The sequence below is a fragment of the Ostrea edulis genome, chromosome 1 (assembly GCF_947568905.1).
Source record: "Ostrea edulis chromosome 1, xbOstEdul1.1, whole genome shotgun sequence".
Lineage (NCBI taxonomy): Eukaryota > Metazoa > Mollusca > Bivalvia > Ostreida > Ostreidae > Ostrea > Ostrea edulis.
The window spans coordinates 37,220,923-37,233,382 of record NC_079164.1 but is presented as its reverse complement, the minus strand read 5'-3'; the positions used below and the strand labels follow the sequence as shown (position 1 = coordinate 37,233,382).

At 37.1% G+C, this 12,460-nt stretch overlaps 1 protein-coding gene across 32 annotated transcripts in view; it reads left to right on the top strand.

Moving 5' to 3' along the window:
- Window positions 1-8,188: 8,188 nt before the first annotated feature.
- The window catches only part of LOC125657234 (protein MTSS 2-like), a 31,151-nt gene continuing 26,879 nt past the window's right edge, over window positions 8,189-12,460 (top strand). For all 32 annotated transcript variants that reach the window (XM_056147664.1, XM_056147659.1, XM_048887958.2 and 29 more), the window contains exons 1-2: window positions 8,189-9,325; window positions 12,292-12,353. In XM_056147664.1, coding sequence (XP_056003639.1) covers window positions 9,254-9,325; window positions 12,292-12,353 — 134 coding nt within the window. In that variant the 5' untranslated portion in view covers window positions 8,189-9,253. The remainder of the gene's footprint in view (window positions 9,326-12,291; window positions 12,354-12,460) is intronic.

The following is a 12,460-nucleotide window of genomic DNA, read 5'->3' as shown; positions in this document are numbered from 1 at the left end:
TTAAACAATATACAATCAATCAATCCTTCGATTCTCTACGAATAGATCAAAAGAAGTCCCATTATGATTTCTCATTGGTTAGAACACAACGCTTTATATCCAATCAAATGACAGAAACAATAAACCGGTAATCCTTAACCAATCCAAGCTATATTTTTTTTTACTTGGAACTGAATAGATTCAACACAAAATGCCTATAACGTTAGAAAGCAAATGCGAATGAAAATATAAAAATTTAACCAAGTACAACTAGCACACATTTCTGTGCGATGTCCCTGTTAATAATGTTTCTATAACTATGCCTTATGCTGAATCCGATGACATCTCTCCTGCACAAACGAACGCACTTACGCGTGTCGGTGGACAATTTCACTGTATAAGTACTCTTACAAGTACTTTACAATAACTGTATAAGATTGGTTAAGTACTTGATATTTACATATACTTACTTGTAGCAATCCAACTCACGACTTCAGCAAATCACGGGATCTACTGTATAAACTTCTATAATATTGTACAATACATATATCTGATAAGTACCTGCTCTGATAGAGAGGGGCGGGGTGTGTGTGATGAAGATGGCTGTTACAACTTTAATGACAAACACGAAGAGTGCTGGGAAATGGGATATTGCAACACATGGGCAATGAAACCTTCAAAGTATCTTATCAGAATCTTAATGAAATATTTACTTATTTAATCCTCTCCGCCCCTGGAGGAGCATCGGTCCTTGAAAACAACTCTCCATTATTTCTGTCTTGAGATGTATCTTTGCTGATACCGCGCCATGTGTGTTCAGTTTAGTTTTCGACCGATTATAAAAGCCATTGTCTGATTGGCTCCACGCTACAGGCTGCAACACCAATCATATGTTCCGTCTTGGGCCCATGTGTTGAATAGTGACTGATACCAAGGGTTAGTGCGAAGTAACGAATCAATAACCCTTGACTTACAAAGATGGATCTTAATATGCAGGATTGTTTTAATCATTCTCCGTGTCTCCGCTCCGTATAGTAAACTGGACTTAACATTGGAGTTGAGGATCCACAGTTTGGTGGTCGTGCGGGTGTCCTTTGATGCCTAGATCTTCTTTTGACCATGGCGAACGCTTCCTTGCCGATTCTTGACTTGACGTCCCGGTCTGCGTCATCCTTTCTGTCCACGACGCTCTCCAGGTAAACGGACTCGACTTCTCTGATGGGCCCTCCACAACTGTGATTTGTGATTGGGCAGTGATGTTGATCTTCATCAATTCCGCTTTCTTCAGGTTTATCTTGAGACCCGTTCCTGCTGATTGTTAATGTTGTTGCAAGGCGATTTGTCTTGTCCAGCATCTGACTGTGGTTGTGTGAGTGGAGAGCCAGGGCATTGTCGAAGTGGAGATCGTCAAGCTGCGTCTGGAGTGTCCACTGTATACCGTTGTTCCTGACTGTTGTGTTCGTCCTCATAATCCAGTCCATGGCCAGGAAGAAGAGGAATGTTGACAGCAAACATCCTTGTCTAACTCCTGTCTTAACTTCGAAACTCTCAGACATCTAGTCAGCGTGGGCAACCCTGCATGTCATGCCATGGTGTAGGTGCCGCAGATCAGGGAAACGAGCTTTTCGGGTACTCTGTAGTCCTTTCACAGTGTCTCTCAGTCTACGCTGTCGAACGCATGAAGTCTCGTACATATTGTTGATTTTTTAAAATGATTATTCATAGACTCGGATTTGGTCAGTCTAGAATAAAAGTTTAACATATTTTCATAGCACGAGTAAAATATAGAGAATTGACCCAGCTCATAGAGGACAGCAATATTCGATGATTTTTTATGAACACCTAGTATATTATATCCTTAAATATCTGGAGTTGTGGGGTTTTTTTTGGTTTTTGTTTTTTTTTCTCGAATGGGTATATAATGATCTGAGGAGAGTAAATTAACATTAAAATCTGTAATCCAAATTCCAGAGCTATATATACATGTACATGTATATATACAAAGCACTCAAATGACTGAACAATTAACCAGTTTGTCATTTTTTTTTTTTTGGATGACCTAGCTGTGCTTTCTTTGGGACAAACGAAAAAAAATTATATAATGTGATCAATATTAACAGAGAGTAATAACAAAACAACAACAAGAGGCCCATGAGCCACATCGCTCACCTGACCAATATTGTACTCAAGTTTCAGGCAAAACTAGCATTATACAATTATTATATGCCCTTGTAGATGGATATGACCTTTCGTATTAACAATTTTCATCTAAGGATGCTTTGTACCAAGTTTGGTTCCCGATACATTCGCATATAAAACTTTGATCCCCTATTGTGGCCCCTTCCTAACCCCAGGGGTCATGATTTTTACAAACTTGAAGCTCCAGTTTGCTTTCATGTAAATTTCATCTCTTCTGGCCCAGTGGTTCTTGAGAAGATTTTTAAATCACCCCACCCTATTTTTGCATTTTTGTGATTATCTCCCCTTTGAAGGGGGTGTGGCCCTTCATTTGAACAAACTTGAATCCCCTTCACCTAAGGATGATTTGTTCCAAGTTTGATTGAAATTGGACCAGTGGTTCTGGAGAAGATTTTCCTATATATCAGCATGTAAAACTTTGAACCCCTTATGTGACCCTACCCTACTCTCGGGGGTCATGATATGAACAAGAATCTACCCTAAATTAGGATCGAGCTTTCACTTAAATCTTACTTATATGGCCTGGTGGTTCTTAAGAAGAAGATTTTAAAAGATTTTCCCTATATATTTGCCTGCCCTACTGTGGCCCCAACATACCCCTAGGGGGTCATGATTTTAACAAACTTGAATATCAACTATGTCAGGAAGCTTTCATGTATTTTCAGCCTTTTCGGCCCAGTGGTTCTCGAGAAGATTTTTAAATGGTCCCACCCTAATTTTGCATTTTTGTGATTATCTCCCCTTTGAAGGGAGCATGTAAAACTACATATGATCTCCTATTGTGGCCCCACCCTACCCCTGAACATAATCTGAACAAATTTGAATCGGAAGCTTTCAGGTAAATCTCCACTCTTCTAGCCCAGTGGTTCTTGTGAAGAGGGCTTTTTAAAGATTTTCTTTATATATTCGCATGTATAACTTTGATCTACTAGATCGTGGCCCCAACAATCCCCCAGGGGCCCTGCTTTAAAAAAAACAAACCTGAATCTCCACTATGTCAGGTTAAAGCTTTCATGTAAATTTCAGCTTTTCTGACCCAGTGGATCTTGAGAAGAACATTTAAAAATGACCCCACCCCATTTTTGCATTTTGGGATTATCTCCCCTTTGAAGGGGGCATGGCCCTTCATTTGAACAAAGTTGAATACCCTTTACCCAAGGATGTTTTATGCCAAGTTTGGTTGAAGTTGGCCCAATGGTTCTGGAGAAGAATATGAAAATGTGAAAAGTTTACGACGATGACAGACAACGGACAAATTTTGATCAGAAAAGCTCACTTGTGCCTTCGGCTCAAGTGAGCTAAAAACCACATATAGATACACCTAGCGCTAACTGCCCTAAATCTACAAACGTATTTACCGCCCTCTCTCAAGATTACAGTGCAAGCAAGGGAAATAACTCTACCGGTCATGTTGGCAGGCGGGGGGTGGGGACTATATTATCTAGCATGCAATATTATACTTCTTGACGTGATATTTTAGTCAATCTGAAAATGTCATCTTTAGATTTTTTTTTCTTACCTATTTTTTTTTTTTTTTTTAAATTTAGATGTCTCTACAAAACTCTCTTGTATGCCTATCGGCCTTAAATTAATAAAACAAATAATAATGACTTATTTCTAAACAAAATCGAAATATTAAAATATTTTTTATAACAAACTTGTCAAACTTTAAACACAGCTGCCATGCAATAAAATCACATTCTATAGAATCACTCAATATTTACATTTACATATATATCTATATATCTGGTAAAATTCCAATCTCTCACCAGAGGGCGTATTACGCTACGCGACAACATCTCTGTCATTCATTCATTCTTTCTTTATTTCCTCCCATGGGAGATTGCATGAACAATTACAGAAATTACATCATTAGAGTATTACACATATTCATATATACAAAGGAAAAGGATATGAGATTTGTACATAAAAAGAAAGTTGAGTACAAAATAAGTACAGGCGATATATAGCTAATTAGAATTGAACACCGGAAATGGTGAAAAACCTGCAGTTATGTAAGACGTAACTGTCTGTTGTAACATGCTGCTGCATCCCTCAGGAAGCGGAAGTTCAGAAGATGCAAGCCGGGTTCGTCATAATGGGAAAGATTAACTGTGAACATTCTGGCACCTAATAGAAAAAGATATAGATCTTGATGACAGAGACCGCAAAGTTCAGCACTGAGCACAATATCAAGGTCAATTACTGTATTCCACCAAGCATCTTGGATAGCGACTGTTCCTACGCAAGTGGTCGAAACGTGTTCAAAAACGTTTGTAAAATATTTGCCACAGATGAGACAAGATGTCGGAGGAGAGTGTGGAAAGGACCATAGCTTAGTGATAAATTTGCAAATCTCTATTTCATGAATGTCAGATGGAATTTTCCAGATAGACTGTGGAGGTCGCCCTGCCGTTATTTTGTTGAATTGTTGAAAAGAAGGATCCGAGAGCATCCGTTTGTGCCTTGAATCTAGATGGAAATCAATTATTGCTGTTTTGACGCTTGTTTTCCACAAACTCTTTGGAGGAAAGTAACCATCTTGCAGATAGAGTAGAAAATGCCGGTGGAGGTTATACTTATAGAGTAGATTAAAAACATCATGGATAAAACCAAAATGTTTGAGTTCCGGAGACTGTAGGTAAGTAAAAAGTCGTTGAAGAAATATCTTCTTGGTAAGGGTTTTAGTATCTAATTCACATAACCGACCAAGAAATAATAGTTTTCTTTTGTCTATTTCAGAAGAAATCGGAAGAAGTCCAAGTAAGGATTCACAAATGTCAGATCGAGTAACTTTTGGTAAACCCATTGCATGCTTGCAAATGAAGTGCTGTAAGGTATTAAGGGCCTGCAGATCTCGTTGGCATAAATCGCTCCAGAGTTCACATCCGTATAGGGTGGAAGGGAGAACAATTCTGTTGTACAAACGCGATACGGTATCAGGGTTAAGGTGTTCTTGTATTTTGAGTGCATAGTAGGCTTGTCGACCTTTCCTACACGCGTTGGCAATTTTCTCAGTATGAACAAGCTTGGATTGAAGAAGAATTCCAAGATGGTTATAGGTTTTGGATAGGTAGACAGGTTCAGTGCCGAGATACCATATGGGGGAAGCATTGTTTTTTGCTGTTGAGGGGGAGAATCGAACAACACTAGATTTGTCGGCATTAAATTGGAATCTCCAGTTTTTGGAGTAGACGAACGCTGTATTGAGAATCTTCTGGATGGCAGAAGGCGATAACGCAATGCAGGAGATGTCATCTGCGAGAGCAGGAGTAGAACTAGCAATGTTGTAAATACCCATGTTCGGACATTGATTTTGAATTTCATGAAGCAGGTCGTTGATGAACACCAGATAGAGGAAAGTAGAAAGTATCCCTCCTTGGCGTACTCCTTGAGAGACAGGAAACCAGCTGGAATTTGTGTGATTCACTACAACAGAACAGGAGGTATTTATATGACAATCATCAATCAGAGTCCACAGACGACCGGAAATTCCCAGACGGCTAAGTTTACACATGAGACCGTGTCTCCACACAGTGTCAAAAGCCTTTTGTGTATCTAGAAAGGCGACATATACGGGACTACCCTGTTCAATATTATGATGTATAGTTTCTTGTAGGTTGAAAGATGCTGTAAGACAACCGAGTTTCTGTTGAAATCCTTGCTGCTGAATATTGGGAAATTCTACAGTTGAAAGAATGTGCGACTTAATTCTGTATAGTAGCAATTTCTCAAAAATCTTCAACATGCAGGGAAGCAGGGCTATTGGTCGATAACTGTTGGGTGATTTCTTTGGTTTATTGTGTCCTTTGTGTATGGGGACGATAATGTCTTTTTTCCAAGAAGTTGGGATTTCGCCAATTTTTATAATTGAATTAAATAGGTGTTGTATGCACAGTTTGAGTCCTGTACCGCCATAAATGATATGTTCACTCTGTATTCGATCTATACCAGGAGCTTTTCTGCGTTTTAAATCACTAATAATATTAGAAATTTCATCAATAGTGATGTCTCCACCCGGAAGAGATTTTTCGTTCAGAAGTTTGGTCACTGTTTTTAATTCACTATAAGAATTTTCAATAGAACGGAAGAAATCGTCGTTGAAGGTTCCAATGTCTTGTGGATTGTAAATATTTTCGAAGTGTTTCGCGAAACAGTTAGCAATATCTACAGGGTTTGAGTAGGAAACGTTTTCGGTTTCTATTTCTGAATAGATTCGAGAACTAAGAGGTCGCTGGCGTTTAATCAGCCTCCAAAAGAGTCGAACATCACACTCTGAAGCCTCGTCGATGTCCTTGAATACTTTAGTCATGAAGTCATCATGTGCTGATTGCAATTCATTACGAAAATTACGTTTTGCGCGTTTATAATTTCTGTAAGATTCATGACACATGCCGCGAGGTCGACCCTCACTTAACCAAATGTTGCCTTTTTGTCGTTCTGCATTATGTAGTTGTTTCACTTTTGGCGTCCATTCCGGTTTTAAATATGGCTTGTACTTCGATACAGGGATGTATTGGGATGCAGCATCATGCAACAGACAGTTAAGATCTGAACAAAAATCATCAGTATCATTTACACACTCAAGATTTCTTTCTAATAATGCAACAGAATCTTTAGAAACAAAACTTTCATACTCTCTGATTTTACACGAATCAGCCTTATGCCAAGCCGGTAAATATTGAAAATGATTATCTGCAATTCGGTTTTTAACATCGAAGTCTAGAACCATGAAAACAGGAAGGTGATCTGATGTACAACTATGTGAACCTTCCTCAAAAACATGATACAGTTCAACATATTTACAAAGAGAATTGCTACAAAAAATAAAATCAAGTGTTGACTTTGTTTGGATAAAAGTATACTATGAACCAGTTGATTCAAAATCGACTCGGGGACTTCCTATGTAATTACGCATGATAAAGTCTTTAAGCAAACTCGACTTGTACATATTAACTCGACCAGAGTCTATATTGTAACAACTAGCGTTAAAGTCACCTCCTACAATAACATCCCCTATGGAAGAAAAATGTGCTACAAGATCTTCAAGTAAACCCATTTCAGCTGCATATGACTGGATTACATTATCTGCAGGAAGGTATGCACCAAAAATGTACAAAGGGCGGTCACTGGACCGTTTGATTTTTAGGCCAATAATACGTGATGAATCAATGTCTGTTAATTCACATATAGACAGTTTGAGTTCCTTTTTATACAGAATGCCAACACCACCCTTACCTAAGTAGCGAGAGAATTGTGTGCAAAATCTGTTCTTTTCAGAACTACATGTATGTTCTGTGCGTACAAAACTGAGATAGTTAGGGTGGATTGAATCCATAAAGGAAATATTATTTGGTTTGAGTTTGTGCTCGGATACAATTGCTATATCACACTTAACATGACTAAGCATATCGGAAAGACAAATTGATGATGACATAATGCCTCTGACATTCCATGATAAAATATTAAGATTATTTGGCATTTATATAATTAATGTTAAAAGACATAGATATTGTATATTACAGATACACACAGATATTGCATAACATATCGTTTAGTCATGGTCATGATCTTGAGACTCCCAGTCTTCATCATCATAATTAGCATCCTCAGAGCCCCGTGTCACAGCAGGTGTGGTACGATAAAGACCCCTCCCTGCTCAAAGGCCGTAAGCGCCGAGCATGGGCCTAAATTTTGTAGCCCTTCACCGGCAATGGTGACATCTCCATATGAGTGAAAAGTTCTCGAGAGGGACTTTAAACAAAGCTCAAGTGAGCTAAAAACCACATATAGATACACCTAGCGCTAACTGCCCTAAATCTACAAACGTATTTACCGCCCTCTCTCAAGATTACAGTGCAAGCAAGGGAAATAACTCTACCGGTCATGTTGGCAGGCGGGGGGTGGGGACTATATTATCTAGCATGCAATATTATACTTCTTGACGTGATATTTTAGTCAATCTGAAAATGTCATCTTTAGATTTTTTTTTCTTACCTATTTTTTTTTTTTTTTTTAAATTTAGATGTCTCTACAAAACTCTCTTGTATGCCTATCGGCCTTAAATTAATAAAACAAATAATAATGACTTATTTCTAAACAAAATCGAAATATTAAAATATTTTTTATAACAAACTTGTCAAACTTTAAACACAGCTGCCATGCAATAAAATCACATTCTATAGAATCACTCAATATTTACATTTACATATATATCTATATATCTGGTAAAATTCCAATCTCTCACCAGAGGGCGTATTACGCTACGCGACAACATCTCTGTCAACGTCTGAATGTCAAGATTCTTGGCAAAACTTATTTCTACCTATTGCATTATAAAGTATGATTTTACAAGTTTTAGTGTTAAGCTTAAAATCTTACAGTAAGTTCACAAAAACAACGAATTCCATGATTTGTCTAGTATTATTGGATGAATGAATGAATGAATATTTATATAAAACCTTTTAATTCGCTCAGGTGTCTCATATTTACCAGCTTCTGTGTTTATAAAATTCAGACAAGTGTTTGATTTGCTTAGATATTACCATTACAGTTTGATATGCTAAGTTAGTTTTAGTACGTTTTGATATGATTTTTAGACGTTGACAGAGGTATTAGTAGAACATAATAGAGCATAACGGGAACGATAACTCTGGGTAGAGATTGGTAAAATTCGTCAACATAAACAGAACGACAACTCTGTCAGCTTGAAATTCCCCTAAGAGCCTCCATATGGTTTGTCCAATCAAATTCATGACGTAAACCACGTGGGATTGTTTCGTTCTCAATATGCATTTCATTGCAATGGTTGAACTGCAGAAACACGCGAGGATAAGTGGTTATTTAATATTCACAAAGTATGGAGTTATTTAGTGAAGAAAACACTCTGGAGACAAAAATTGAGGATTTTGTTTTAAAACTGTAGACAAAGAAACACTGTAGGCCTATATGTGTAAACGACCAATGTATCTGGGTTTGGAATTGATCATTGTTTTTTAACGGTTGCAGAAAAGGTCTGTTTAATTTCATTTGTCGCCTGCAGAAGAATTGATTTTCTGTAGTTATTGAAGATAAAATGGAAGGTGGAATTGAAAAAGATTGCACAGCTCTTGGTGGGCTTTTTCAGACCATCATAACTGATATGAGGGTAAGTCATGATATTATCGGAACAAGGTATTCATTAACTTGTAGTTTTAAATTATTTCTAATTATTATTTTTAAATTTCATCGTTACTCCATCATCATGTTAAAACCATAAAAATACTTAATCATCACTATCAACGTCAAGTTTGTTTAATTACGTTGAAAAGTATCCGATAAGGTAAACATGCCATAAAACAAATTTTAGACTAGTGTCATAATGCAAATCAAGATGCTTTGCATCAGTTTGATATGACATAATAGTAATAATGAAAATAACTTTTATGTAGACTTTGTGTAGATGTGAACATTGCACCTTGATTTTTATTTATTTTTTTGATTGGATCAAAAGATCCTAAGTGTTTTAATCTGGCTTTATTAAGATTTTTCAGTTGTGTTGCAAGTGGCTAGCGTTTTACCCTTCCATAAACAAGGTTCTGAGGGGACCTTGTAAGCAATATATATTCCTACTATATATTCGTTTAAGCCTAAGAATCTCATCTGGTTTCAACTATGCTGAGCAGACAGTTGTTAGGTACCTCAGCAGGCCACTAATCCTTTAACCATGTGTATAGACAGATTAGTTGGTATCTTGTGCTTAAAACCCCACAAAGAGAAAGAAAAACCATGAGTCAGGCATAGGATTTCTAAGTAGGTTAGATTAGATTAACAAGATCAATGATTGATTAATCACCCAGATTAGTTTGTATGTACCTGGAAAGTAAAGGTTTGTGAATTGCTAAAACAAATGAGACACGTATTATTCCTTAATCCATAAAAGTATGCTATAGCTTATTAGTGTTGACCAATCCTACTATTAAATGGTATGCTGTCATACCGCATTTAGCAGTTTTTAAATATATGTATGATGAAAGTATTTGTGTTAATTCTGTATCCTTTCCCCGTGACGTAGCATAGAGGTGTCACAAATGGACAATCCTACAAAAAGAAAAATTGTCTGTCCATGACTTAAGACATACATAACACATTGATACAATATATCTTTATCTATGGGTTCGTATAGTAGAGGACTGACAAGTATTGTGTTAGTGTAGGAGTTTCTACAATGCACTTGTGCACAGCTGTTGGGAAGGACACTTGTAAAATATGGGGGGGGGGGGGGGGGGGGGGATGCATGGGCAAAATTAAAAACAAAATTACATGAGCGTAAACAAGTTTCGTGTTTCTTATCAATTTATGATGTGCATTGAATTTCATAGTTTCAGTCCATGCACTTTCCTCCATACACATACGAGGTTTCGTGGTACACGGCTGAATATCAGGATGTAAATGGTGGTTGTCAGCAAAGCAAATGACTGACCTGACTTTTTAAAATAGAAAGGGCACCTTTAAAAAGTTACCTGAGCAATCACTAGGAGTCAGATAACATCAGATAGGTCAAACATAAATAGACCAACACAGACATTTGTAGAATGTACAGTATATTGGACTATCACTAATGAGTATAAATTTTATCTCTGTCAACATGAAATTCATGGCCTACAGAAAGATGACAGGGTGGTATATTGCCCTATATAATGCCAGACATACTTAATATGTAGACTTTGTGTCGGGTGCATTCTAAGATTTGAAGTGCACCTGCAATGTCGTATATATTGTGCCATTGTTCCTTTGATTGATTTAGTGTAGACTCAATGGCACATGTATACATGTAAAAAGGGAAAGCTTCATTATTCAACTGGTTTTATTAATTCAATGTTACAGAAACTTTCTGACTGCTTTAAAAAAAACCCTCAGTTTTGGTGAAGTATATGGTCTTGGATAGGTAGATTCTTTCTGAATTAAATTAGGGCCCTTTCAGGCATTACAAATACCATACATGATTAGGACACATGCAAATTTACAGTATAGCATTTCATCATGACACTGGTTTGGTTTGATTTAACGATATGGAGTACTGGATAAGTACTTCATGTACAGTATGGAATAATAATAACTGGAAAAAATGCTGAAGTAGTACTGTCTACACGGCAGGAAAATTTGGTGATACTGTTTGATGGGGAAAAAATGATAATAATCCCTACATTGCAAAAGATACCAGTGAGGATGCAAGGCACTAATTAAACATTAAAACAGCCCTGATATCATAGGCAGAGTGTTTGTACACAAAACTCATGGGACCTTATAGTCTTGGTTAATGCTTTCAGTTTTTTGAAGCTCACAGAATATGAAGTTTCTGCCTTGTATAGTTCAACGTTATGTCTATGAGCTTCAAGGTTCAAGTTGCAAAGGGATGGGGAATTTGGCATAAGAAAAAATACCACCACCCCTTTAGTAAGCAGTAAATTTACATCGTTCTATATCTATGTTTATACTGAAGCACAGTCATTGATTTTTCCCCTTTTTTATGATGGTAAATAGTTCTGTACATCAAAGTGATACTGATTGCACAGAGGATTATGAATTTTTGGTTCTATTGAATAATTCAAGCAAAAGCATCCACAATCTTTCATATTCTTCTGACATGGATTCCCCCAGCAAGATGGAGGGGGGAAGGGTGGTCATTGGTCTGAGGATGTTATCACATGGGAGTGACCAGTGTTATCTAGCTGACCATTGTCCTAGAAAATCCTGCAATAAACACTAAGGAGTAAGTCCCTGATAGGCAGAGAGTGTTTGTACACAAACTTGTGGACCTTATCTGTGTTGACAAATGACAAGTAATGGGCCCACATTTCACAGTGCTGTGCACTACAGATTATGTATTATTATTCAATTTGTGAATTTTTTTTAAATGTTTGTTTTCCTTGTGAATTCAAGATGCTAATAGTTACAAGTAGTAGGTTTTAGGTCAAATGATTCTTCCACAAAACTTCAATGTATGTTGTAACAAACTTTGATTTACACAAAGTTCCAGAGTCATTTGACAACTATTTGTAAAGATCATACACTGTAATAGGGGGGAAATGAGTTTGAAAGAGCCTAAGTTCCCACTGAATGTTCTACTTTCAGGCAAGTTCTGCGGTTTGGGAAGATTTTACCAGTAAAGCAGCCAAACTTCACACATCTCTCAAGTAAGAATAGAACTTCTTTATTGATAAAAACGTAAACAGATCCAATCAAAAACTACAGCTGTCAGATTGTAAATAAATTGTATAATGCTCCCTCAGTATTGAGTAAA